This window comes from Anopheles aquasalis, chromosome Y (genome assembly GCF_943734665.1).
Source record: "Anopheles aquasalis chromosome Y, idAnoAquaMG_Q_19, whole genome shotgun sequence".
NCBI classification, from domain to species: Eukaryota; Metazoa; Arthropoda; class Insecta; order Diptera; family Culicidae; genus Anopheles; species Anopheles aquasalis.
Window position 1 is genome coordinate 4,308,391 of NC_064879.1, and position 22,500 is coordinate 4,330,890.

At 47.8% G+C, this 22,500-nt stretch overlaps 4 protein-coding genes across 9 annotated transcripts in view; 2 read left to right on the plus strand and 2 right to left on the minus strand.

The window, feature by feature from the left end:
• LOC126579721 (rho-associated protein kinase 1) overlaps positions 1-2,645 on the minus strand; it is a 7,791-nt gene extending 5,146 nt beyond the window's left edge. Inside the window, exons 1-4 of the mRNA XM_050243270.1 lie at positions 2,337-2,645; positions 1,890-2,190; positions 1,670-1,815; positions 1-1,410 (exon numbers count right to left, since the gene is read on the minus strand). The exon at positions 1-1,410 is cut by the window's left edge and continues 561 nt beyond it. Of these exons, the coding sequence (XP_050099227.1) occupies positions 1-1,410; positions 1,670-1,815; positions 1,890-1,930 (1,597 nt within the window). The 5' untranslated portion in view covers positions 1,931-2,190; positions 2,337-2,645. The remainder of the gene's footprint in view (positions 1,411-1,669; positions 1,816-1,889; positions 2,191-2,336) is intronic.
• A 377-nt stretch (positions 2,646-3,022) lies between these two features.
• Positions 3,023-6,510, plus strand: LOC126579975 (sphingomyelin phosphodiesterase 4). 4 transcript variants are annotated; one of them, XM_050243780.1, is made up of 8 exons: positions 3,023-3,272; positions 3,343-3,467; positions 3,530-3,618; positions 3,724-3,961; positions 4,039-4,135; positions 4,198-4,414; positions 4,481-5,549; positions 5,586-6,510. In XM_050243780.1, the coding sequence occupies exons 2-8, from the start codon at positions 3,459-3,461 to the stop codon at positions 6,081-6,083; spliced, it is 2,217 nt and encodes a 738-aa protein (XP_050099737.1). In that variant the 5' UTR covers positions 3,023-3,272; positions 3,343-3,458; the 3' UTR covers positions 6,084-6,510. The 4 variants fall into 4 exon arrangements, with proteins under 4 accessions (XP_050099737.1, XP_050099735.1, XP_050099736.1 ...); XM_050243778.1 differs by having other exon boundaries at positions 4,481-6,510; XM_050243779.1 differs by having other exon boundaries at positions 3,023-3,185; positions 4,481-6,510.
• A 10-nt stretch (positions 6,511-6,520) lies between these two features.
• On the minus strand, positions 6,521-17,260 carry LOC126579976 (rab GTPase-binding effector protein 1). Of its 3 annotated transcripts, none has more exons than XM_050243783.1 (5): positions 17,242-17,260; positions 9,488-9,692; positions 9,129-9,406; positions 8,920-9,039; positions 6,521-8,032 (listed from the first exon to the last, which is right to left on the minus strand). In XM_050243783.1, exons 2-5 carry the CDS (start codon positions 9,648-9,650, stop codon positions 6,653-6,655), a joined length of 1,941 nt encoding a protein of 646 aa, XP_050099740.1. In that variant the 5' UTR covers positions 9,651-9,692; positions 17,242-17,260; the 3' UTR covers positions 6,521-6,652. The 3 variants fall into 3 exon arrangements, with proteins under 3 accessions (XP_050099740.1, XP_050099741.1, XP_050099739.1); XM_050243784.1 differs by lacking the exon at positions 17,242-17,260 and adding an exon at positions 9,756-9,880 and having other exon boundaries at positions 8,932-9,039; XM_050243782.1 differs by lacking the exon at positions 17,242-17,260 and adding an exon at positions 9,756-9,880.
• LOC126579974 (histone deacetylase 4) overlaps positions 10,254-22,500 on the plus strand; it is a 15,935-nt gene continuing 3,688 nt past the window's right edge. The window contains exons 1-9 of the mRNA XM_050243776.1: positions 10,254-10,314; positions 10,372-11,809; positions 19,945-20,105; positions 20,219-20,326; positions 20,442-20,573; positions 20,711-20,781; positions 20,885-21,024; positions 21,828-22,004; positions 22,482-22,500. The exon at positions 22,482-22,500 is cut by the window's right edge and continues 220 nt beyond it. Coding sequence (XP_050099733.1) covers positions 11,791-11,809; positions 19,945-20,105; positions 20,219-20,326; positions 20,442-20,573; positions 20,711-20,781; positions 20,885-21,024; positions 21,828-22,004; positions 22,482-22,500 — 827 coding nt within the window. The 5' untranslated portion in view covers positions 10,254-10,314; positions 10,372-11,790. The remainder of the gene's footprint in view (positions 10,315-10,371; positions 11,810-19,944; positions 20,106-20,218; positions 20,327-20,441; positions 20,574-20,710; positions 20,782-20,884; positions 21,025-21,827; positions 22,005-22,481) is intronic.

A 22,500-nucleotide genomic window follows, 5' to 3' on the forward strand; every position in this document is an offset into this window, starting at 1 on the left:
CCGTCAGACGTTGCTTGGTTTCCACCAGGACGTTCTCTGCCTTTTTTCTTGCCTCCTGCTCACCATCCGCCCGCCTTTGCATTTCACGAAAGTTGTGCTTCAGCACAGTTAGCTCACGCTCATAGTTGTTGGCGAGCGTCTGGATATCCGATTCGCGTTTCGTGATCAGTTCAATCTGTTGGCGAAGAGTGCGTTCCTGTTTTTCCAGCATTTCCACCGTATGTTTCTCGCGCTGGAGCATATTTTCAAGACGGGCTATCTCAGCACTATTGGAGGGACGGTGGCGATGATTGCTGGCACGCGCGGTTCCACTCCCTTCCTTGTTATCAGTTATATCCTGCTGACCTGCTGTATCCAGGCTGCCTCCGAGTAGCTGATGGTCGCTCGTGTAAGTGAATCCTATGAACGGCAAGTTGTCCCCAGCAAATGTGGTCGGTATCGGAAAGGTGAGTTCGATGCTGTTTTTGCGCTCAACTTCATCAAAATTGCGTGTATCATCGTCCCCACTCAGCTCCGGCACGACTGGAGGTACTGATTGGCGTAAATTCTCAAATGTCCACGTATCGTTTACGAAGAATGGGTGCGATTTGATTTCCTCTACACTGTGCCGCCCAAGACGCACCGTGCGATCGGTCAGGAATCCTTTGATCAGGGACTTGGCATTTTCACTGATCTCCACGTTGTCCGGAAAGTGCAAGCTGTTTTTGTGATCCATTATTTTGCCGTAAGTGCCCACTAGGCTGTCGGAGTAGAAGGGTGTATCGCCGATCAAAATTTCGTACAGAAATATTCCTACCGACCACCAATCACACTCGCGCCCGTAGCCTCCTTTGTCGCCTTGAAACTGCAGCACTTCGGGACTAATGTAGTCCGGAGTACCCACGGCATTCGAAGAGTGCACCAGCCCATCGTCACCCATTCGCATACACGTTCCGAAGTCTGCCAGCTTGAGGTGACCGTGCTTGTCGAGCAGCATATTATCCGGCTTCACGTCGCGATGAATAAAACCCATGTTGTGGATGGTGTCGAGTGCTAAAACAACTTCCATCGTGTAAAAAAGGGCCCATTTTTCCGGTATTTCGTACGTATTCATGAGGCAAACAATATCGCCACCCGGCATGTAATCCATCACCATGTACAGATATTTCGAGTCCTGGAATGCGTAGTGTAGCTGCACGATCCACTCTGAGTTGGCGTGGGTCATGATGTAGCGCTCCTCCCAAAAGAACGCAGTATCTGAACGTGTTATCATGCCGTATTTTGATAAACGCTTCATGGCATACACCTGGTTTGAGGTTTTGTGACGAACGAGCTGAACTTCGCCGAACGAACCGCGTCCTATCAACTTGATGGAGGTGAAATCATCCGGTTTCATACGAAGATTGGTGATTTCGCGCGCAAGATCTTTGTCTGTAGGAATATTAAACAGAAATCAAATGACAAATAATAATGTGTTATATGGGGTGAAACTTAAAAAAATTGCACAAACAAATTTGGGGTATTCAAAAATTTACGCCAAATTTTCACACTGCATATGAAATCGTAGTAAGTTATGAGAATAAACCCCAATAATTTAGTTGGCAGCAACACTCGGAATGAATTTGTAACATGAAGTTATTACACCCGAATTCTAAGCAGCGCGAGAAGAAATGGGCACGCGAAAACTTACATCGTTTTATGAAGATTTCGATATTTTTGATGATCTTAACGCTTTCGTGATCGCAGTCGGCGACAATCGCCGTTACCGTATCCAGAAGGCAATCAACGTTGGCGATGCCAGCCGGATCTCGAATTTTTTGTTCCAACGCCAGCAAGCTAGAGTAAAGAACAAAATGAGTGAAATTCTATATTCCAGTAAACGCACTCCATAGTTTAACAATAATACCCACCGTTGCCGACGAATTTCGTCCATCGTTCGGTTGGATGCCATTATTCCATGGGGAAACTCTATCGATTCTCCACACACTCCCCACTTGTGTTCCCGGATTTGCAAAATTAGGCGGCACGGAGAGCGCTTGTGAGCCTCGAGCAGAACGCACAGTGTGGCGCTGGAGCGAAGCCAAACTATCTTATCGCACTTAAAGCCGCATAATCGCACAAATCATGAATCTTTCGCGGGTATAAGCAGCACCTACCGAGCTCTCCAAGTTCGATGCGGTGTGTGTATTTTTTTTTTCTCCTGGTCGAAGGCTACTTAGTTTGACAGCAGCGCCAGGATAGAAGACAAGAAGAACACATAAAATGTAAGATGAAGCAACAAACTTTCGGCGGCCACGGATCCCGAAATCGATGGGTTTTGTTCAAAACGAAACATTCCAGGACCTGGTTCCACTTACCTCAGCCGGGTTCAGTCGAATCTAACTTCGACGACTGGATGTGGAATGAACAGTCGCACCGAAATCAATGTTTTCGGTCCCTTTTGTTCCGGCGAACGCGCTGGGCAGAAATGTAGGAATTGCGACGCGACACAAGCGCACAGTGCCAATCGATTGGTTCTTTTTTCCTACAAAGTCACTGCTAATACCCCAGCGTTATGTGTGTAGAAGAATGAAAATATGAATTGGAGAACAAGCCAAACGAAACTAATAGCGCCACACAGCAGGGGATTTACGCGACACTTTCGGGCTCCGGACGGTACCTGTGTGCCTCGTTCTTGACGAAAGAAGATGAAAAGTTTTACTGACCAGTGCCACACACATACCATCGCGCGTCCTATATTGACAGTTCGATAAGGCGCGCGTGTAGCAGAAACGCACATACGCACTGTCAGTTTGCGTTAAAAATGTTAACTAAACATAATCTACATTCGGCAACATTTAAAAGAATTTATGGACTGAAAGTAGCTTTTTAATTAACTGTAATTATAATAGAAATTCTCTCGTACTGTTTAGAAACATGCTTATCACTATGCCTGCTAGTCGAGTCGTCAGGGTCAGGTACCAGAAAATCATAACCGGACTAATATAAACATGAAACATGACATCCATGACATGACATCTGGCGAGTTTTCGGATGGCCTCGGATGTGTCGGACGGCGTGCTTCGAAGCGCAACTTTTCTTTTCATTTCGAGAGCGCCAAATTGTTTGCAACGTTAAGCCAATAGAAAGGATTTCTGTTAACAGTAATTACGGATGGTACAATAATTCTTTCCAGCACCAGACAACCAAAAAATCCTGTCAGCTTGGTGAGTTAGGTTGCTGTTGTCCGGTAGAGCAATTCGTGGTGCTTGCCGCTACCTGAATCGGCGGGAAATCAAAACAACAACTAATCGGTCGGTTTGCTAGGTGCGCAGACTTATGTTCAATCTTTTTTCAATCATTTTTGATCACAAATAATTACAGCATATCGAAGAAAGACGAATGAAGGAATCGAATGTCCTAACCAATTGGGCAGAACCATTCTTATTCCTTTTGTTTTGTTGCGTCTCAAACTCTGCTATCTAAGTTGATTCGCCACCATGGCAAAGGTAAGATCATACAGCATGCTTTTTTTCTTCGGATACGGATTGAATTGTTACTATTGTTTTAGCTACATTGTCTCGAACTGATAAACCAAATACCACCATGGGACATTGGGCGCGTTTGCGTTGAGTTAGAGAAATTCTTCCGTAATGAAATGTGGGTATATCGATCGCTCATTCGAATCATAACTGCTTTCTGATAACTAATGGTTTGTGATAACTACTTATTAACGTATTTTCTTTTTTAATTTGGTTTATGTAGGTGTTGTGAAACCACAACTGTCTTGGACGATGCAAAAATATTCCCCATGGTGATGAATCGAATTTTTGGAAACGAGTCGTGCAGTGGATTGTACATTACCAATGTTGTACAAGAGCCAATGAACCCTGGATTTTCAATATGCTTCAATTTTTTGTCGACAAACGGACCACTATTTTGGTATTTTAATCGGTTATTCGAATCTACAATCCCATTCCGCCTACCAATCAATCAGCTGCCGGTACGAAGTCCATCGCATTGCTAGATCGATTTGATTTCTAAACATTTGTTTTTTATTTACCATGGTCTCTACGACAGCAACAACTCCAATCAATTTTAGCAACTAATACACCTCCCCCATTTTACAAAAATCTTGTGGTACGAATGGATATAACCTGCTTCTTCCTTCACCTGAGTAAGTTTATTGTGTTTTGTTGTTTCATATTTCAGAGGATAATTTTTTGCATTCTGGTGTAGACGCTTTTCAGTATTTTATGTTCCACTTCGCCCTTTACGGATTGACTTCGCAGAAGAATATATATCCTCCTACGGGTAGAGAAACGAGCGATCGAAAAACCGAAACATTATACTTGGCACTGGCCGCAGAATATTTCTGCACCTATTTGCCTCGTGCTCCGCCACCACCGCCACTGAAAGGGAGCATGAAATCATTTTCGACGCCACCGGTATTGTGGTTAGTAGTACTGTCGGATCTGGAGAATCCCCGGAAAATGTGCTTATAGTGTTTCTCCTCTTGTAGTTCGACCACCACGAGGAAATATCTCAACACCGAAAATTCTCCGCGTGTGTCACCGAAGCTCATCAATCCGGGGATGGACTTCGCGACAAGTCTAGCTGCTTGGCAAGCAAGGAGCATTACTTTCATTTTTCTCGATGTCTGGCTAACCTTCACACCCAGTGCAGACGGGATGGAACTTCCAAGTATCGAATTGCTGCGTTCCATTCGTGTGCTTGTCAAGCAGATACACGCGTTCAGTGGAACTGGAAGCTATATCGATAGTTGCCCGATGGAGGAATTCCGCCGAGCTGTGGCACTGCAACTACGGGACCGCATCGAACCATTTTTCATGTCGTTGTTTGACATATGGCCACTTGACGGTAGCCTCATCGACTTGATAGAGTTGTGGCTAAGCTACATACAACCATGGCGCTACCTTTATAATCGTGACTTTAACCTAATACTTCCGCCCGTAATCGATAGCGAAACCGTAGATCAATTCTCGCGATTCATTGTGGCAAATCTGATGTCGTACACCCAACCAATCGTGAAGCTGCTCCCTAGGCTGGCACAGTTAGACTTTATCCCCTTCAAGTCTCCGATAAGCCCGAAAATATTGTCACGACTGCTGAAGGTTGTTTCTAATCGTACGATGCTCGATTTTATACGACACAACGAAATGATATTGTACCGTTTGAGACAGCAACGCCATATAAGGAGTCCGAAGATGAACACGATGCCGCCGGAAGAGAACTATCCGAAAGAGTTAGATGAGCTAGAAATTGTTTACTGGATGGGTGGATCCGTAATGATTGATCGGAAACGCTACACGCCACTCTTCTCCGAACCGGTGAAGCATCATCTATGTCAGCTAATGGAGAAGCTGTGTTGCGCAATCGCCTACACAAAAGGCCACATGAAGATGTTAGAACGCCAGCAGAAAAAGAACATTACAGTTCTGCAGTACCTATGGCAAGCCCTTCGTGGTGCCAAAACGGCTATCCCGTACAAAACTGCTCAGGACGATTGTGATGTGCTAGAATCAATCTGTCAATGGCTCACTGAAAGTTTTGCTATACCGCCGTTCGAGGTAGGACCGTCCGAGATAACGTTCGACGATGAGGAGGTAGAACCGTTCGAGATACCGGTCGTGAACAATGCCATCTTTCAGGAGCCCCCCAATTACGTGAATCGAACCCAACATATATGCGCCCAGACATACTTAGGCGATCCACAGTTGCTTCCTATCACCAGCAAGGAAATTAAGTTTCTTGTGCGTGCTTTGTACCGAGTGAGCAAGAAAGTGAATCTAACGTATAGCGAAGAGCTATGTTCGCTCTGGTATAGCGATCGATGGTGGGGCTCGCTTGCCCGCCTAATGTTACAGCCGCCCGATTCGTACATGGAACGTGTTCATCTAGCAAACGGTTTCTCGACAATGGTCGAAAGATCTGTCGGGCCTCAACTAAGCTTACGATTCTTTGCCTCGTATGCAGTCGTGCGGAACGTGATTGGTGCATTCGTGGTTGGGGCCCTTGTATTTGGTTCGCCGATCTACGGATTCCTTATCTTGATTTTACTAGCATTGGTATTAACCTTGCTGCGTACTATAATTCGATTCTGATGCTACTTAGTAGCTAAAATTTCTAATCATCAGTACAATCATACAACCTATCAGCGATTGCAGTCAAACTAAGTTGTCCTCCAATAGTCAATTCCTTTTAATTTGGGAATGCAATCGCGCCTAGCTTGAAGTCAATGTCTTTGCCATCGACTATTACCCTGTTGAACTAACCGAACTGAACAAAACTAACTTTAACTTGAATAGTTCATTGTTTTATTACAACCCTAATTGTATTTGTTGTGAACGTTCGCGCAACTCATTAAATTCGACTGAATTTGGCGGAATAGATTTCTAAATTCGCTTTATGAAATTGGTTGAAAGAAAGTATACTAAACCAAATGTTTAGAGTTGCTTTAATTAAATTCAAATTTGCTCTTGCTAATTTTACTATAGATTTTATAATGAATAAAATGAACCATACAATGAATACGATTAGGTTTTGTGTTTTTTTGCAGATAACCAATATGTGGAAAAATGTTTATTAACCTTCTTGCAAAACGTAACAATTCATTTTTACATTATACAGTGTACCTGCATAGTAGTACGTAACTGTGGTTGCTATTGTTAAACTATGGTGATTGTGGTGGTTCTCGGCTAAAGTACGGCGCGGTATCTTGAACCAACAATGTATGGCAAACGTCGCATACCCTTGCCGGTCTACGGTTGGGCCCAGACACAACGGACTTGGACAGACACGGCTGACAATAAATCGTTCCGCAGTGCCGACAGTGCTGTTTCCGACGCGTAACGGTGAACTCCTTCTTGCAATTGGGGCACTGATCAACGTCGTCATCATCCTGCCAGCGCACCTGCGTGTCAGCGGAACGAATCTTCTCCAGCTGCATTTGCAATGATTGCGACAGTTTGACGAAGTCTTTCTGTACCGCCTCGTTGTTCGCCAGGTCTTCCTGCAGCACAGCCATTTTGCTCTTCAAATCACAAACCTGTTTGTCTAGACGCTCGTTCCCAGCTTGCAGCTCAATGATTTGCATTCGCAGTTCGGAATTTTGCTTCTCATGATCGGACACGGAGACCTCGAGTTCTTCGCGTATGACAACAAACTGCTGGAATTCGTTCTGCAGTCGCCTGAGCCGTTCTTGAAGCTGCATGCAGGTCTGCGTGTATTCCTGCTCGGCTTTCTTGGCATCGCGATCGCGCAAGCACTGTTGTTCCTGCAGGAGCGTCACCTCGTCCTGCATGCTTCGAGCCTTTCGCTCGGCAAACTCGCACCCTGTCTGGGTAACAATCAACTTCTCGTGCAATCTCAGCACATACTCTTGCAGCGCGTCTACCGTCTGAGGAAAGTTGAGCGCTTGGTCCTTGAGTGCTTCCGAGCTGGCTACATATTTGCCCGCCAGAAAGTCGTTATCCTGCTGTAGATTGTTGATCTGGTAATAAACCCTTTCTCGCTCTTCGGTAAGCTTTTGCAACTCGTCGCGTAACACCAGCTTCAGCTGCGTGTAGTCCTGGCGAAGTTTATCCAATACCAGCTCCGTCTTCATAGCGCGATCGGTCAGCTTCTGTACCTCTATTTTGTGTTCTTCCCGTTTCTTGTGCCACTGTGCCTCAAGATCCGTACGCAACGCTGCCTCTTTTGTAAGCTGCTCCTTGAGCCGTTCAACTTGCTTTTCAACCGTCGCCGAACGTTCACGTTCCTCCTTCAGCTGCTCCTCGATACTGGTTTCAAGCGCTTCACATCGTATACAGCTATCCTTACTAGTTGGATGACTATCATCTATTGAACTTTCCAAATCTTTCGCTCCACTATTCTCTTCTTCGGGTTTCAGCATCCCGAGGAGCGCGGATTTCTGCTGTTTCGTGCTGGCGTCAGCTCCGGGAGTTGACGTTTCGCGCGTCTCGTATGCAATACGGAGTTTCTCTTTAAGTGATTTGATTTCCTCCTCCAACGGAACGACCAATGATCGGAGCACCTCCGCATCTTCTTGAGCCTGGAAGAAACAATAAAAGAACATACGATAAGAATCGAGGTTCGCTTGACTACCTCAACCTAATACATCCGTCGGTAATTAGCTTTGCTAAAACATTATGCAAATGATGGGTAGCTCTTTCATTGCACTTTTGAATTCGAAAACCCCGGAATCATTGTTTTCAATTGTTGTAGCATTTCACGAAATGAACTGATACAGATACTACTCGTTTCACCGTCAAAGTATGCTTTGGAAATCGTTCTCATGAGTCGCAGTTGCACAAACTGTGTTGCATGAACTAATAAAGTTAATCACTGGTACAAGGACGTGCATTAAAACAGAGGTCGATTCTTAACCATGTTTATAAGTTTACACACACGTCACACGATCATTTGTGATAAACAGTGTTCCACCTTTGATTACCATAAACCATTCATAACTTACCACATCCTTGGTTGCGCTTGGGTCCATTCCCTAGCATTTATATTTGTATATAATATTTAAAAATATGTCTAGTATTTCAAATGCTAGATCTGGCGGGGGTATACTTTAGTGCCAACCAGCTTAGTTGATATTAAAGGGTACAGTTGCAGCTGATTGTGCTAGAGGAAAAGAGAGAGCCCGGAAAGACGAGATAGGAAAAGCGCATCTGACAGTTCGTGTAACGGTCAAGGCAACATAGTGGGGTACGTAATAGCTCCGCACTTGCCTGCGCAAAGCTGCCTGTTCGGTTACGTACGTATAAGGATGTGTTTGTGTGCAGACTGCAGCTTATGGTTTTGTCACATGTTAACAAAAAAAAACAACAAAGTTTAATCAAACATGCCAAACAAACATGAATAGAAGCGAGAGCTACGAGATGTAATCATTTCTACGATGTTGAAAAAGCCAGTGTTGATAATACGTACATATTTCTTTACCTTCCGCATAGAGTCCTCTAGATTGTCGGCACTGTTGCTGTCGACCGTTCCGAATTTGAGAATGATTTTTTTCGCCTGCTGCACCGTCTTCGCCAGGCTTGGTGATACCTTTAACAAACCAAGAAAAGAAAAGCGAAAAGTTCAAAGTGTGCGCCACCGTTTGTCCACCGTATATCGTTTAGGATTGGATTGTTTACTTGATTGCTTTCGGCGAGACCCTCTTTTAGCTGGGCGATTTCTGCCAACATGCTTTTATTTTTCTCCTGGAGCTGCCGCACCGTGTCTCGCATCACCGACGACTCGTCGAGCGTTTCATTTACCAGCTGTTTGAGTGTTCGATTTTCGTCCTCCATCCGGTTACGCTGCTCTTCGGCGTCCTTCTCGCGGCTAAACTCCATGATCCGGATTTGGGCCTTCAGCTCGTTCAGCTCCTTCCGAGCACTGCCCAGATCCTCAACCACCCGCTTGCATTCATCTGAAGAACAGGAAAAGGGCCAGGATGCATTTTAAGACCCGACCAGACTCTCGAGATCTTTGGCTCCTCAGGCAAGCTTACTCTCTTTGGCTAGGTACAATTCCTTCATACGCGCCCGTTGCTGGTTAAACTCCTCCCGTACGCGCGATAGCTCCGCCTGGAGCTTTGTCGCTTCATCTTCTGCTTCGATTTTGGTCACTGTCGATGATTCATTTTCTCCGGCAATACTTCCCTTGTTCTCCATTTCCCAGACCGTTCCGTTGCTACCTTGCGTAGTTTGCGTACACTTCAGGGGGAAAAGGGCAAAGTGTTGTATTTGGATCGCTTAAAAATCAGTACGAGTATTTACCGGCAAACTAGGATCTACGCCCTTGCACTAGTTCATATCTATCGAATGGTTACTGGTATTTTGACGGCGCTTCGCATCGACCCATCACCACCAGTGTCGCTGTACAACTCGACGGACGGGTCGCGTAACGGTCGCGTAACTGGCTTGTGAGACTCTTTCCCAAATGCCCAAACTTCGACGGACGTACAGGGCAGAGGGTCGAAAGATCCGTAAACGTTCAGCACAAATACACGGCTTCACGGCAACATTTAAGAATAAGAACTAACAGTAAATCCCCCCTTATTAGCACCTTCTCCTTGTGCGTGTCTAATTTGTTGGAAAAAAAAACCGGCTGTTGGCGGAAACGGTACCCCTTCGTCGGTTTTGTACAACTTTATGGAAGCGATTGTCAGCGTGTAAAGACGCGTAAGGTGCAGCATTGGATCCGGCACCGTAGACCCCCCCCCCCGCCATTCCGACTGACAGCAGGCCAAAGGGGATACCGATAAAGCGCTCGCCACTTGTTGACTTCACCCTCGAGTGTGCTTTCAGCGCTCGCTGTTTGGCAATTTGGGAAAAGGTAAATCTTTGTGTGCAAAACAAGAAAAAACATTTCTCGACATCACCTCACTAACAGTGCAGTATCGTGCCCCCCATTTATCGCAGGCAGTTCGTGTAGAAACGCGGCGGAAAAGAGGGCCCCCGTCCGCCATCATTGGTCTGCGTCTCGGTTTCGGCCTCGCGGCCGCCTGCGAAGAGAACACCCAAACCCCCCGCCCCTGCGAACGCGCTCCCCATCAACAAAGCAGGCAGTGTGTAAGTGGCACTGCAGCCTAGTGTCGTGCGTGTGTGCGTGTGTGTGTGTGTGTGTGTGCGCGCGCGCTTGGCCAGCAGATAGCTCTGCTCTGCTGGAACCCGGACCGGAACACCCCGCAGGAACAACGTTGTGTTCGACATTGCCGTGGAACGAAACAGGCCCAGGAACAAGGCGGGTGTGAGGCCACCAGCATTACCTGCAGCAGCGCCAACGTGTCCTCCCCCCCCCCCCCCCATTACACACCCTTCTTCACAAACGCTCAATGGAACACCCGTAGCGTTGGGCATCGTATCGCTTGACAAGTTCCTCCACTCCACCACGCGGGGTACCGCAATGATGGCCCCGGGGGGCGGCTACGACAACGCAGCTCGGGCAACAATGTACTAAATGTGCTGTCTGTCCCACGGGCGGCTGTCGGCTGTAGTTGGTGCGAGTATGTTACTTGTCCGATTTGGCAGCCCAGCGCTACGCCTGCGATCCGGCCGTGCCGTTCATTAGGACGGCTGGCAGTGCTTCGGCGAGTCAGGAGCCAGTAAAGGAGATCCCACCCCCAGCCCCCCCCCCCCCATTCCGGCGAGCAGTGTAATCAGTGACGGGATTGCTGCAACCCTGCTGTAGGCTTTTTGCAAGCACCCCCCCCCCCCCCGCCATCGGTTCCTCTCTGTATCTGTCCCCCCACCTCGAATGTGACCTGATGTGCGGGAGCGCAAAATAAGCGTGTTGAAAGTGCGGTGCAGTGAGTTTGAGCAAACCGGCGGCTCTCGAGCGGTGGTGATCGAGTTACGAAATTGGAAATCTCTCTATCGTGTATGAGATAGATGAGTGCAGCCCAGGCCCAGTGTTTACTCGAAAGTACAGCGGGTCCGATAAAAGTAAAAGAAGGTAAAAGCACGGGAAGAGAAAAAAGAAACAAATTCGTGCGGCATCTTGTTTTGGTTGTGTTCCGTGTTACATCCGGCCTAGCCACAGCGCTGGCACGCCAGCACGGCCACCCACCACCAACCCGCTCGCCCGCCCGCCCGCCCGTCCGCCCGTCCGCCACCTTGTCCGTCGGCCAGCCAGCGTGTGCCATCGCAGTGCTAAACGTTCCTTCCCGCACATCAAGATGTACGTGTAGAATACGCATGTCAGTGTCGACGGCGACGGCGACGACGACGACCATGCTGATATATATATTAATGTGTGTATTTACGTATTTTGTACTGGTAGCTCCGAGCAGTGTTTCCATTGTACAACACAATGCACAATTTCTGTAGCGGTAAGTGAATAGGGGAAGAGGAGGGGTGGGGTGGGATGTCGTTGAACGATCAGCCGATTACCGAGCCACCTACAGCTCCTATAGCTCTACCCCCTTGGAGGGCACACCATAATCTCTTTATTTGCTTGCTTCAAATCGTCATTTGCATTATCTTCTTCATTCTTTTTTTTATCATTTCCGCTTTCTACCATTACTTCCGTTTCGTTCTATTTCTTCATTGTTTTTTTTTTCTTTTCCTTCATTTGGTGCCGTGAGCCATCCAGTCGCATCCCGGACCCGGCATCCCGTGTGGTATCAATTTTAATCTAGATGAATGAACCAGAACCTAACCCCCACCCCACCTCCCCCATCCCCCTCTGTCTCACCCGTCATTATGAACGCCCTTCTCGGAGTATCATAATATTTGCAAAATACCAATGACACCAGGAATAAATAGCGATACAAAAAGGCAGCGCAGCGCGTTAACTGAACATAAAATAAAACGAATGCGGTGGGGTGCGATGGTGAAGCAGCAGGAACCTTGACGTGCAAATATGAAATTCGTTGGCACAGTTGCAGTACTCTGAAGTGTGGTGTATTCGCCTCCCCCTAAACCACCCACCCACCAATGTTCTTCCCCGTCACACCACCAGCCAGCAAAAAGGCACTCGAAGAGCGATCGATGAGAGAGAGAGAGAGAGAGAGAGAAGGATGGAGAGATGCGAGGACGGGCGTGAAGCGGGACCGCGGGGGGGAGAAAAACGGCCAAAAATAGAAAGGTCGTAACGAAATTTCTTTTACTTTTCTTACTGTATTTATAGCGCGCATGGCAATAATCAGCAAACGACGAGAATCTAATTTTAGTTTCTTTCCTCTTTTTTTTCCTCCTCTCTCTCTCTCTCTCTCTCTCGCGCGCGCTCTCCCCCTCTCTCTCTCTCTTTCGTAAATACTCGCTGCTTCAAAACTCAAAGTTAGGCATTTTGCGTCGTTGTTTGAATTGATCCGGGGGTTTGTTGAGAAAAAAGCGCTGATGAAGGAGCCACTCTGTCGCGGCCGTTGAGTTCCGGTCAGCCAGCTCGTGGTGTGCAGCGATAATAGACAGGAGTGCATGAGCGCAAAGGGGGTGAAAATCCCGGTCCTTTAAAAACTGACTACCGGGGACTACTTGGTTCCGGTATGATGGCCAGTTGGCGTGTTGCTTTCCGCATCCTGCGGATGCGCTGCGCAGATCGCCGAAACCCCTATGCTCTATGGGCGCTACTGGACCATGGGCTACCGTCTCAAAAGACTTTGCGCAGACGCACCAGCACCAGCAATCCACGTCGGGCCCGCGGAAAAAGCTCAACCAGCGGCAACCGGAAATGGCAGAATAGCGGCGGGGCAAGTTGCAGGAACTAGGTCAAGAGTGCCTACGGCACCGGTCGCGCGCAGGCTAGGAGAACGCAGTTCCGGTTCTTAGCTCGAGCGAGCGAGCGAGCGAGCGAGCGAGAAAGAAAGAATGAATGAATGATAGAGAGAGTGCATGTAAGAATGCTGCGATGCTGGCGCAGCAACGCAGTGCGACGCATTGCACTCAGGCCACCACTGGAATGTCGCTGTTTCTGTGTTTGTTTGTCTGTGTGCGCGCGCGCGCGCGCCCACGGATCAATGTTAGCGATAGCACTCTTTCCGTTCTGACTGCGGCCGCGGCGTGCCTATATGCACTTCGCTGCACTTTAATCATTGACCTGAGGATAATCCACCAGTAATCATTGACCTGAGGATTTGCGATTTTTTGTTAAAAAAAAGGTCCTGATCAATTTTGTCCCCTTTCAAAGTAATCCCCCCCTTGGATGCAATGCACTTATCTCGGCAGATTTTCCAGTTTTTGAAAGCTAGTGAAATAGTCGAATTTAGGGATGGCTTTCAGCTCCTTCGCAGGGGCTTTGCATCTTTGCAAAACGGTGTCTCCGAAGTTATCTTTTGTATGTGTTTTTTTTTTAATAGCTAGAAGTCACAAAGAGCCAAATCAGTCGAAAGCGACGGTTTTGGAACGATAAGAGCGGAGTTTTTGGCGAAAAAGCCAGGGAAAACCAACGCTAGTCGCTGGTGCCAACGGTATCATTCGAGTTCTGACGTATTTGAGATCCAACACATTTTTAAAATGTAATTGACGAATCATCTGGCTATACCAATATCGTCAGCAAGGTCTCCAGTTGTCAATTGTTGGTTTTCCAACAAGAATTTTTGATTTGTGGGGCGTGAGGGTCTTGTCAGTTGACGATGATGGTCGCCTAGGACGTCGCCTTCGTCTTCGACACGTTCCTGCCATTCCTGGAAGTTTTTTTTACCACTTATACCCAAACCCTTTTTGGAGCATTCTTTACGTATCCGCAAATCGCAAATTTTATCAAAGCTTTTTTGTTCCAAAAATTTCTTCATAGCGAAGAAACGCAAAATGCGCTATTAGTAGCCTAGAAAAAAAAAACTTCATATCTCAAAAACGGGTCATTATTTTGACGTGAAACTTGCCATGGATGTCAATCACAGTATTGACAACCTACAAAAAATACGAGATTTAAAAAAAAATGCATTATGCAAAAATGCAGCAAATTGTGTACCGAATCCTCTTATTTATTGGACACAGTAGTGTTTTAGTCTGTAGCTGCACTGCTGCTGGATTTGTTTGTGCTGGAAAAGTGTCCCGAACCGGGAGGACGCAATAGCAGCTCGGACGCTGTTTCAGTTCGAAATCCGACGGACGCGCATGGCCGTATGGTTCATTATTCATTCCTTCACGCAGCAATGGCCCGACGCGCGACGGACCCATTCGTACCCTGAATGGAGGCGGCCTACTGTGGCTCCACCGTTGCGGTAGGTCCGGATTTCGAAAAAAAAAAATCCGCGATCCCCCTTTCCATATCCGATCAACTCTGGGACACTGTTTCCCCTTTGGCATCTAGTGCACTGGCTATCCGGTGAATTCCGGGCCGGTGGAAGCAAAGCGGTCTAGGAGAGTGAGCCATACGTTCCTTTGTGTCTGTTGGTAGTCTGTTTCTACACTGGGAATAAACTTTTGGTGTCAAGTCGAAAAAAATAAAATAATACTTAGAACATCCTTATAGGACCTATAAGGGATGCTATAAGTTTTTTTTTTCATCTTGGCATCAAAAGATTTCTTTTTTCGCAGTATAGAAACAGTCGCAGAGTATCGCTCGACGTGTTCCTCCTGTGCCCTGTTTGGGATTTCGGCAAGGAGCTCGTATCAAAACAATCATTTTCTCCACTGGCTCAGCGCATGGAGTGTTTTGAAAGAAGTAGCCACACATCCAACACTGAACCTCCATCTCATCTGGGGATATCGGTGGGGGAAAAAGGTGTTGAAAAAAAAAAAAAGAAAAAGCTTATCCAAAAGGGTGCTCAACCACTCCAGGCGCGCAAAACCCCATTGAACCATCAAAGCATTTCGTACGGAGTGTCCCGATCGCTTCTGGGGGATCGCGCGAGAGGACTATCTATCGTCATCATGCGTCAGCGAAGAAGAATTGGTTCTGGTTTGTGCTGGTGACTGGGCAGCTTTGCATAAAATACATCGCTCCCCGGGTTTCGTGTCGGATTGCGGACGCGGTCGGGTGTCCACCATCCATGATGATGCTGTACGTGCCGTGGCCGTGACTCTCCGGTGGGATGTGTAGAAGCAGCCAACCACCACCACCACCACCACCACCAGCCAAGCATACGCGGTCTTCACACGCGATGTGTCACTGCTTTCTTTGCGTTGTTGATATTATTTCCGCGACCGAGCGACGCGCGAGATAGGGGTGCGGTGTGTGAGCGCCACCAGCTGCCGCCCTTTTGCTAACGGTTAGTAGACGCTGCTGCTACTGCTGGGACCACCTCCCTCCCACCCACCCACCGAGCATCTTACACGTTCGCACGCACGCACGCACACGCAGACCGCGGTGGTGTTCGTTCGCGGGGTCTCTTTCGTCAGACATGCGCGGTTCGCGAGCCGTCATCGACGATGACGATGATTACGTGTTGAACCTTTGACCATCTGCGCGCCTGAGTGTCACAGGAACGCTCCGCTCGGGCGGAGGTGTCATCGAATCGCCGCGTCGTGTCGCCGAAACCGATCGACCGCCGTGTGTTTGTGTGGTTGTGTTGTGTGCGGTTGTTGTTGTTGTTTTTTTTTTTTTTTTATCTAGAGCTGTCCGCTCTGGTTCTGCTGCACGCTGGTTTGTGTCCTTGCCGTATCCCTTTGGTTAAACTAATCGCGACCACGAACTTACTTCCAACCAACGGAGCAACCAAACAAGCAAGCAACCAACCAACCAACTAATCAACCAGCAAAACAACCAACAAACCAACCACTTGGCACCACCACAAGCAGCGAACGGAACGTGGATTGTGAGATTGCGAGTGAAGTGTGCGAGCGAGCAAACAACTACTGTCTCTTGTGTGCAGCAGTGATAGTGATTCTTATTCGTTCTGGATTTGTTGAGTTCTTACCCTCCTTCTGCTCCTCCTCTTCGCTTCTCCCCAAATACCGTTCCCCTTTCTTCGGTAATCGTGTATTCAACTTTAACTCTTTTTTTGCGTTCATGTGTGTGCTTCAGTGTATCTGTCGCTTTCTCTCGCTTTCATTGCTGCTTATAAAAAGCTGATAAAAATGACCCAGATGATGTGATCTTATTGCCGTGCGCGCCACCGCTGGAATGATGAAAAGCGATCACAGTTCGCCGGAGAAACAGCATCGACAACAACAACAGCAGCAGCAGCAGCAGCAACAACAACAAATACATACAACTCGGTAGCAAGGCGATAAAAAGAGGAAAACGAAGAAGAAACAATTACCAGCTACCGAGCGAAAGAAGAAGGCAGCAGGGGAGTGCGGGGCAAAGAAGGTGCGCGGAAAAAACATAACCCCCCATTGCGATTATTGGTCTCATCCTGCGTCATCCCGAACTATGGGATTATCTGGCTTAAATATTGGTGGCAATCACCTACTCGTAGGTGCCCACTAAGCCGTAACGCGCGCTCGCTAGCGCCCGTTGTCTGGATATTGGTGGTGGAAAATTATTTTTGGAAAACTTGCCCGCAAAGAGGTGCCCTCCTGTTCTTGCCCAGGACGACGTAAAACCGACCTATGAACGTGGTGGGGACAACGAGCGAAATTCTCGCGCTCTCTCTCTCTCTCTCTCTCTCTCTCTCTCTCTCTCTCTATCTGGAGCTAGCGCCAGCTGTAAATCCAGACAATCGTCTGTCGCTGGCTGTGTGTATTGGACGCTAGAACGCGCGATGTACGTATCTGCTCCCCAGATGTGTAGGCGCGCAGGGTCAGCAGAGAAAAAAAAAAAAGCCAAATGAAAATGGCGAGACACAGTACGCGCGCGTTCAGGTTATATGCGCGTTGCCCGCGTATGATTCTTCAAGCATTACGCGGGGACTGCAAGCACTGCTCCTGTTCTTACCTGTTTCCTGTCGTCACCGCCACCTTATGTAATATACACACATACACGTACGCACGCACGCACGCAGATCCACCCGTGCTATTGTAGTTTCCGTCCGGTTCCGGTGTTTCCGTTTCTCGTTTGATGCGTGTGTTGTTGTTGCTCACGGACGCCGCCCGTAACCCTACAACACAACAACAACAACAACAACAACAACAACAACAACAACGCACCACAACCACAACCACCCCCATCACGAATTTAGCAACGCAGATCGCAGCACGATCTGTAGCGCACCTGGTGCACCAGGTGCGAGAAAGAGAAGCAGGACATAGCATATCCCCCCCCCCCCCCCCCGCCCCCACCGACTCTCCCTCTCCTCACGCATAGGAGGAGCGCCAAGCGCGGGGCCAAGAAGTTCGTGTTCTCAAGTTGGCCCCCAAGCCCCAAGCCAGGCTTTTGGTGGCTGCGCTGGTCCACCCCTCTCCCTCTCCCACTCGCCACCACTGCTGATGCAAGCAAGCAAAAGTTAGTGACTCAAACGTCAGACGACAAAAATAACGAATAGCACTACGCTCATATGAGAGGGGGGGGGGGGGGCGGGAAGGTGAGCTAGGGGTGGTGGTCTCGTATATGGGGTGGGTGGGAAAGGGGTCGGCAGCACGAAGCAGTAATTTTCCTCACCCTGTGGCCCACAGCCAATACAATCCCATTTTGGAGGGAGTCCTGCCGCCCCCCCCCCCCTCCCTCCCGGGTCCTGGTGGTGTTGTTGGTGTGTCGTTGTTGTGGGACACTTTGTTTGGACGCGAGTAACCACACGTAGGCTTTTCCATCATTTTTCTTTTTTTTTTGTGTGTCTTTTTGCCATGCCAGTAGATGAGCGGTGGTGTGGCGTTATCGATACTGGAAGGGCCGAATTGCAACAACAACAACCGACGAGCTTCGCAAACGACCGGAGTTGTGAGTCCGCTCAGTTGATCATCATTCTAAATAGCGAAAAAAAACACACAACAACAAAACCAACATCAACATCAACAAAACATTCAGAGTGAGGATCCAATGACGTGTGCAGTGCGTGTACCGTGTACCGCCGTCTGTTTGTGTTGTAGAGAAGGCTGTGTTTTGCTCAAGGGATGGATGCACAAGCGTGGAGGAGAGGAAGATGAAAGAAAAACCCACGTAAAAACGCACAAAAAAGTGCAGAAAGGGAAGTGAACCCATTAAAACCCGGTCCCGATGGAGAAAACCCAAATCCCGGCACACTTTACCGGGGGATTTTACCGAGCTAACTACCTCTCGGAAGTGTGCTTGGCATTCGGCATCATCCTATCGGGTTTGGAGTATCCAGAATTTAGGGCCACCCTTTTTTTTTTTGGTGGAACTATTAACCGATCGGCCAGGATCGCTAATATAGCTGGTATTGCCTTCTCCAAAGACAAACATGTTGTTTCCACCTTCGCGGATGCCTTTGCACACCCGGCAGGATTGCTTACATAGTTTTGCGTTAGACATGTAGCAATCGGTGTTTGTTAATCAATGAGTATTCGCTTTTGTTGCAATGTGTTGCTGGTTTACAGAGCACGGAAATGATAGCTGCGCTCATAAAACGGCTTTTTTTTTTTTTACTGTACCCAGACACAGTCACATTTCCAGGCACTTTCTTCGGCATTTGCCACACGCAGACCAGCGCCCGCCATCATCACACACCAGGTGGACATATATAGGGAAATGGGGCCCGTGCGAGCCGTGTGCGCGGGCGGCCTTCTTGTGTACATAATACATTCTACACACCCCACGGTTTGCCGGCTTTTTTTGGCGCGGGACGCGCGAACCGCCGTCTTGTAGCTCAAGTTAAAGGGCAAGTTTTATCGATTTGCGCTAAAAATAGCTATTCCAGCGCGCACCATCGCTCTTGCGCGTGAGCGCGGCGCGAAGGAGCGGTGGTACACACGCCATACTGCGTACACGGGAGTACACACCACCAACCCGCCGCGCCGCGCCGCGTTTGAGGGGTGCGCCAGCACTCCGGCACCCTGTAATAGCCCGTCCACCCAGGCTACCTACCCTCAGAACATCTCAACAACCGTCAACAGTGTGCCCTGTTAACCTCTCTCTCTCTGCTGCGCTCTCTCTCTCTCTCTCTCTCTCTCTCTCTCTCTCTCTCTCTTTATTTTCCTTCCCCACATGTTCGATTAACATAGCAACTGCGTCAATGCCAGAATGGAGCACTGGTGAGCGAAAGGAAATGAATTATGATTTGGCAGTTTTCTGCTACAGAACCCGTTCTTATTGACCCCCCTTTCGCTTTACCCTGTAACGCTATGTTAACACGATTAAAGCACCGATGAATCCCTGGCCTGTGAAGCCGAAGGATACCGGATACTCGGTTTTCTATACGGATGGCAAAAAGCCATAGCCGTCCATTGCTCCATAAACCAACTGTGCCGTAGGAGATCTCTTCTACTATCTGCCAGGCACAAAAACCATTTTCTTGATGATCGATCGATGAAGATGATCGTTATCCAAAGAGCTTTTGATGGTTGATCAGGTGATCCGGGGCAGTTGATCCACTGAAGGATAGAAATCCGTACAAAAACCGATTTTCTGCCGCTCGCTGCTACGACGACGACGATCCAGTCGTACGGAAGCGGTCCTTTTCTGTAGATTGCGTAGCATTGCGTGGCAAAAGTAGTATCTACAATCTTCTGCTAACTTTCATTACAGATATGGCACGTGATTCGACCATGGGACGAGACCGAGTGCTAGTCGTACCGAACACAGGCATTGCCCTGAACAGCAACAGTACACAGGCGGCATCGTCATCCACCTCGGCGCAGGTCACAACCGGTGCTACGCCGACCGATATCAATCAGCAGATTCTGGAGGTAAGGTTCGGTGCTGTCATGCTGCCTCGGAGAAATGTAATAGCAAACCACAAACTATCGGGTTCATCAAATCGGAAGCCCTTACACATTCCATTTGCGTTGGTGCGTTGCAGCTTCAAAAGGAGCAGGAGTTGGAAAAGCAAAAGCTATGGCATACGTTCCAGGAGAAGAACAAGGAGCTGGAAATGCAGCACCGCCAGCAGCTGGAACACAAGTTTCAGGTAAGTGATAAGAGGACAGAGGGGGAAGCGCACTGCCCAACTGTCCACCACTGTCGCTGCGTCCATTTACTCCGTCCCGCAAAACGGAACTAACGATGTCTTGATCCACTCGTAGGAGCTGCGCGACCAGCGGATAGCGGAGGTTGCTGCACAGCAGCTGGAACGACGGGAACGCGAAGCGATCAAGCGCAAGGAAAAGCATGACTGCTCTGCAAACGCAAGCTCGGAAGTGAAGCAAAAGCTGCAGGTAAGGCGTAAACCAGCATGCAGTGTTCTCCCTACTGCGCTACTACTGGCTAGTCCTTTCGTGCTTCATGCTGACGATTTTAACCTTATCCTTTGTTTTTCTTTCCTCCCCTGGATGCATCTTGCGTGGCGATACAGACTTTCCTTATTCAGAAAAAGCAGGCAGCCGCGTCGAATGGCCTAAATTCACCGTTACCGTACAGGAACTGGTAAATGGCGCTGTTTTTTTTTTTTTTGGCAAAATAGCCATACGCAACCATCCGCTTGCCCAGTGTATTTATTTCCACCGGCTCTCTTCTCTTTCTCTCGCAGGGGAGTCGTTAAGTCGTCCTCCGGTGAGTCGCTGCCGGGTGGAGTCGTCGGAGCTGCTGTCAGCTCACATCCGTACAAAATCCCGCCCCCACCCAATGCTATTGGAAAGTACGATCCGGACTTTCCGCTGCGAAAAACAGGTATTGCGCTGCCTCCCACCAGAGCTGCGATTTTTCCTCCTTACCTTTTTGTGTACTAGCCCTCGATATTTTCCTTTGGAGTGCATGTGGAATATACTGATCCTGCCTGTTGTGAAGCGTTAAATAATCTGTTTGCGCAGTGTGTTTTAATTTTTTTTCCCTCCTTGTCATAGTTCCTGTTTTCTTTTCCGTTGTGAGCGTAAACCTGTGCGCTGGTTTCCGTTGTGAGAATGACCTAAGTTATCCTAATATGTTAAGCAATTGTTTTGTGGTTTTGTTCCGGCTGTTTGTTTCCCACTGCTACAAGTGGTTGCTACGTTTGTACACGCTACGCGTTTCTACGCTTCTTAAAGCCGGTTATTGTTGCTACGTTCGGTCATTTCGGTTTCTACTATGATATTGAATTTTGGGGTTTGCTGCCGTTGCCGAAGATGTGTTTTGTTTTACAAAATGAACTTGCATCTTCGCAGATGTTTCACTATAAGTATGTTTCAAAAAAATAATTAGAATTGTATTTGTGACAATTTGCTTCATTATATTTATCCTAGTACGATTTAGAGTGAGTCTCCCGAAAAATAATATATACAGAGGATCAATTGTTTTATTTTATTGCTACATTCAAATCCTTCCTTCACGTGAATCGTTTTCAACTTAGCCGGTTAAAATGGTTTGTTCTCCAAAGCAACGTCCTTGTGCCATGTACATGTTCATTACACACTGACCTGTTCACCTAGCGCATTAAGCTTTCTCTTTTACACTGATTAAAACTATTACTACCACTAACTTGCAACTTGCAACCACAGCATCCGAACCGAACCTGCTGAAGATTCGGCTCAAGCAGCGGGTGATTGAAAAGCGATCACTCAACGGACCGATTGCCGCTAGACGCCAGGAACGCTTACGCCGGCTGCAGAAGCAGCAGCAGCAGCAGCAACAGCAGCAGCACCTCCACCACCACAGCACGACGCTGTCTCAGTCAAGTATGTACCCTGTTTCAGACAAAGATAACCAACATCAAATGAGACCAGATATGCACGGCTGGCTATGAAAGCACACTCGTAATTGCAGTTACTCTTGATATATTGCCACTGCGCTGCTGACTGTTGATTGCTGTTTAGTAGTTTCGAGAGATGTTTGCTTCCTTAACATATATCGCTACACACAGAGGTGTTCTGCTGGCGATGTGAAGTGTGTGCTTGTGTTCTCGTTTTTATAAACTATTAACTTCAAGTAAATGGGTTAAAATTACTTCGTACATGTTTAATCAACGATGGATCATAAGAAGAAACCAATCTCAAGATATACATATATTTAAATTATGTAGATGGCTCAGGCGGAAAATGAAACGAAACCTTTTTAAGTAGTAGAAATGTGGACTGTTTTTTCCCAGTTCATGTTTATGTTACTTTTATTTCATCATTTAATATTCTTTTCTCTCATTGCATGACGTGTTACAGATTGCCCAGTTTCTGGCAT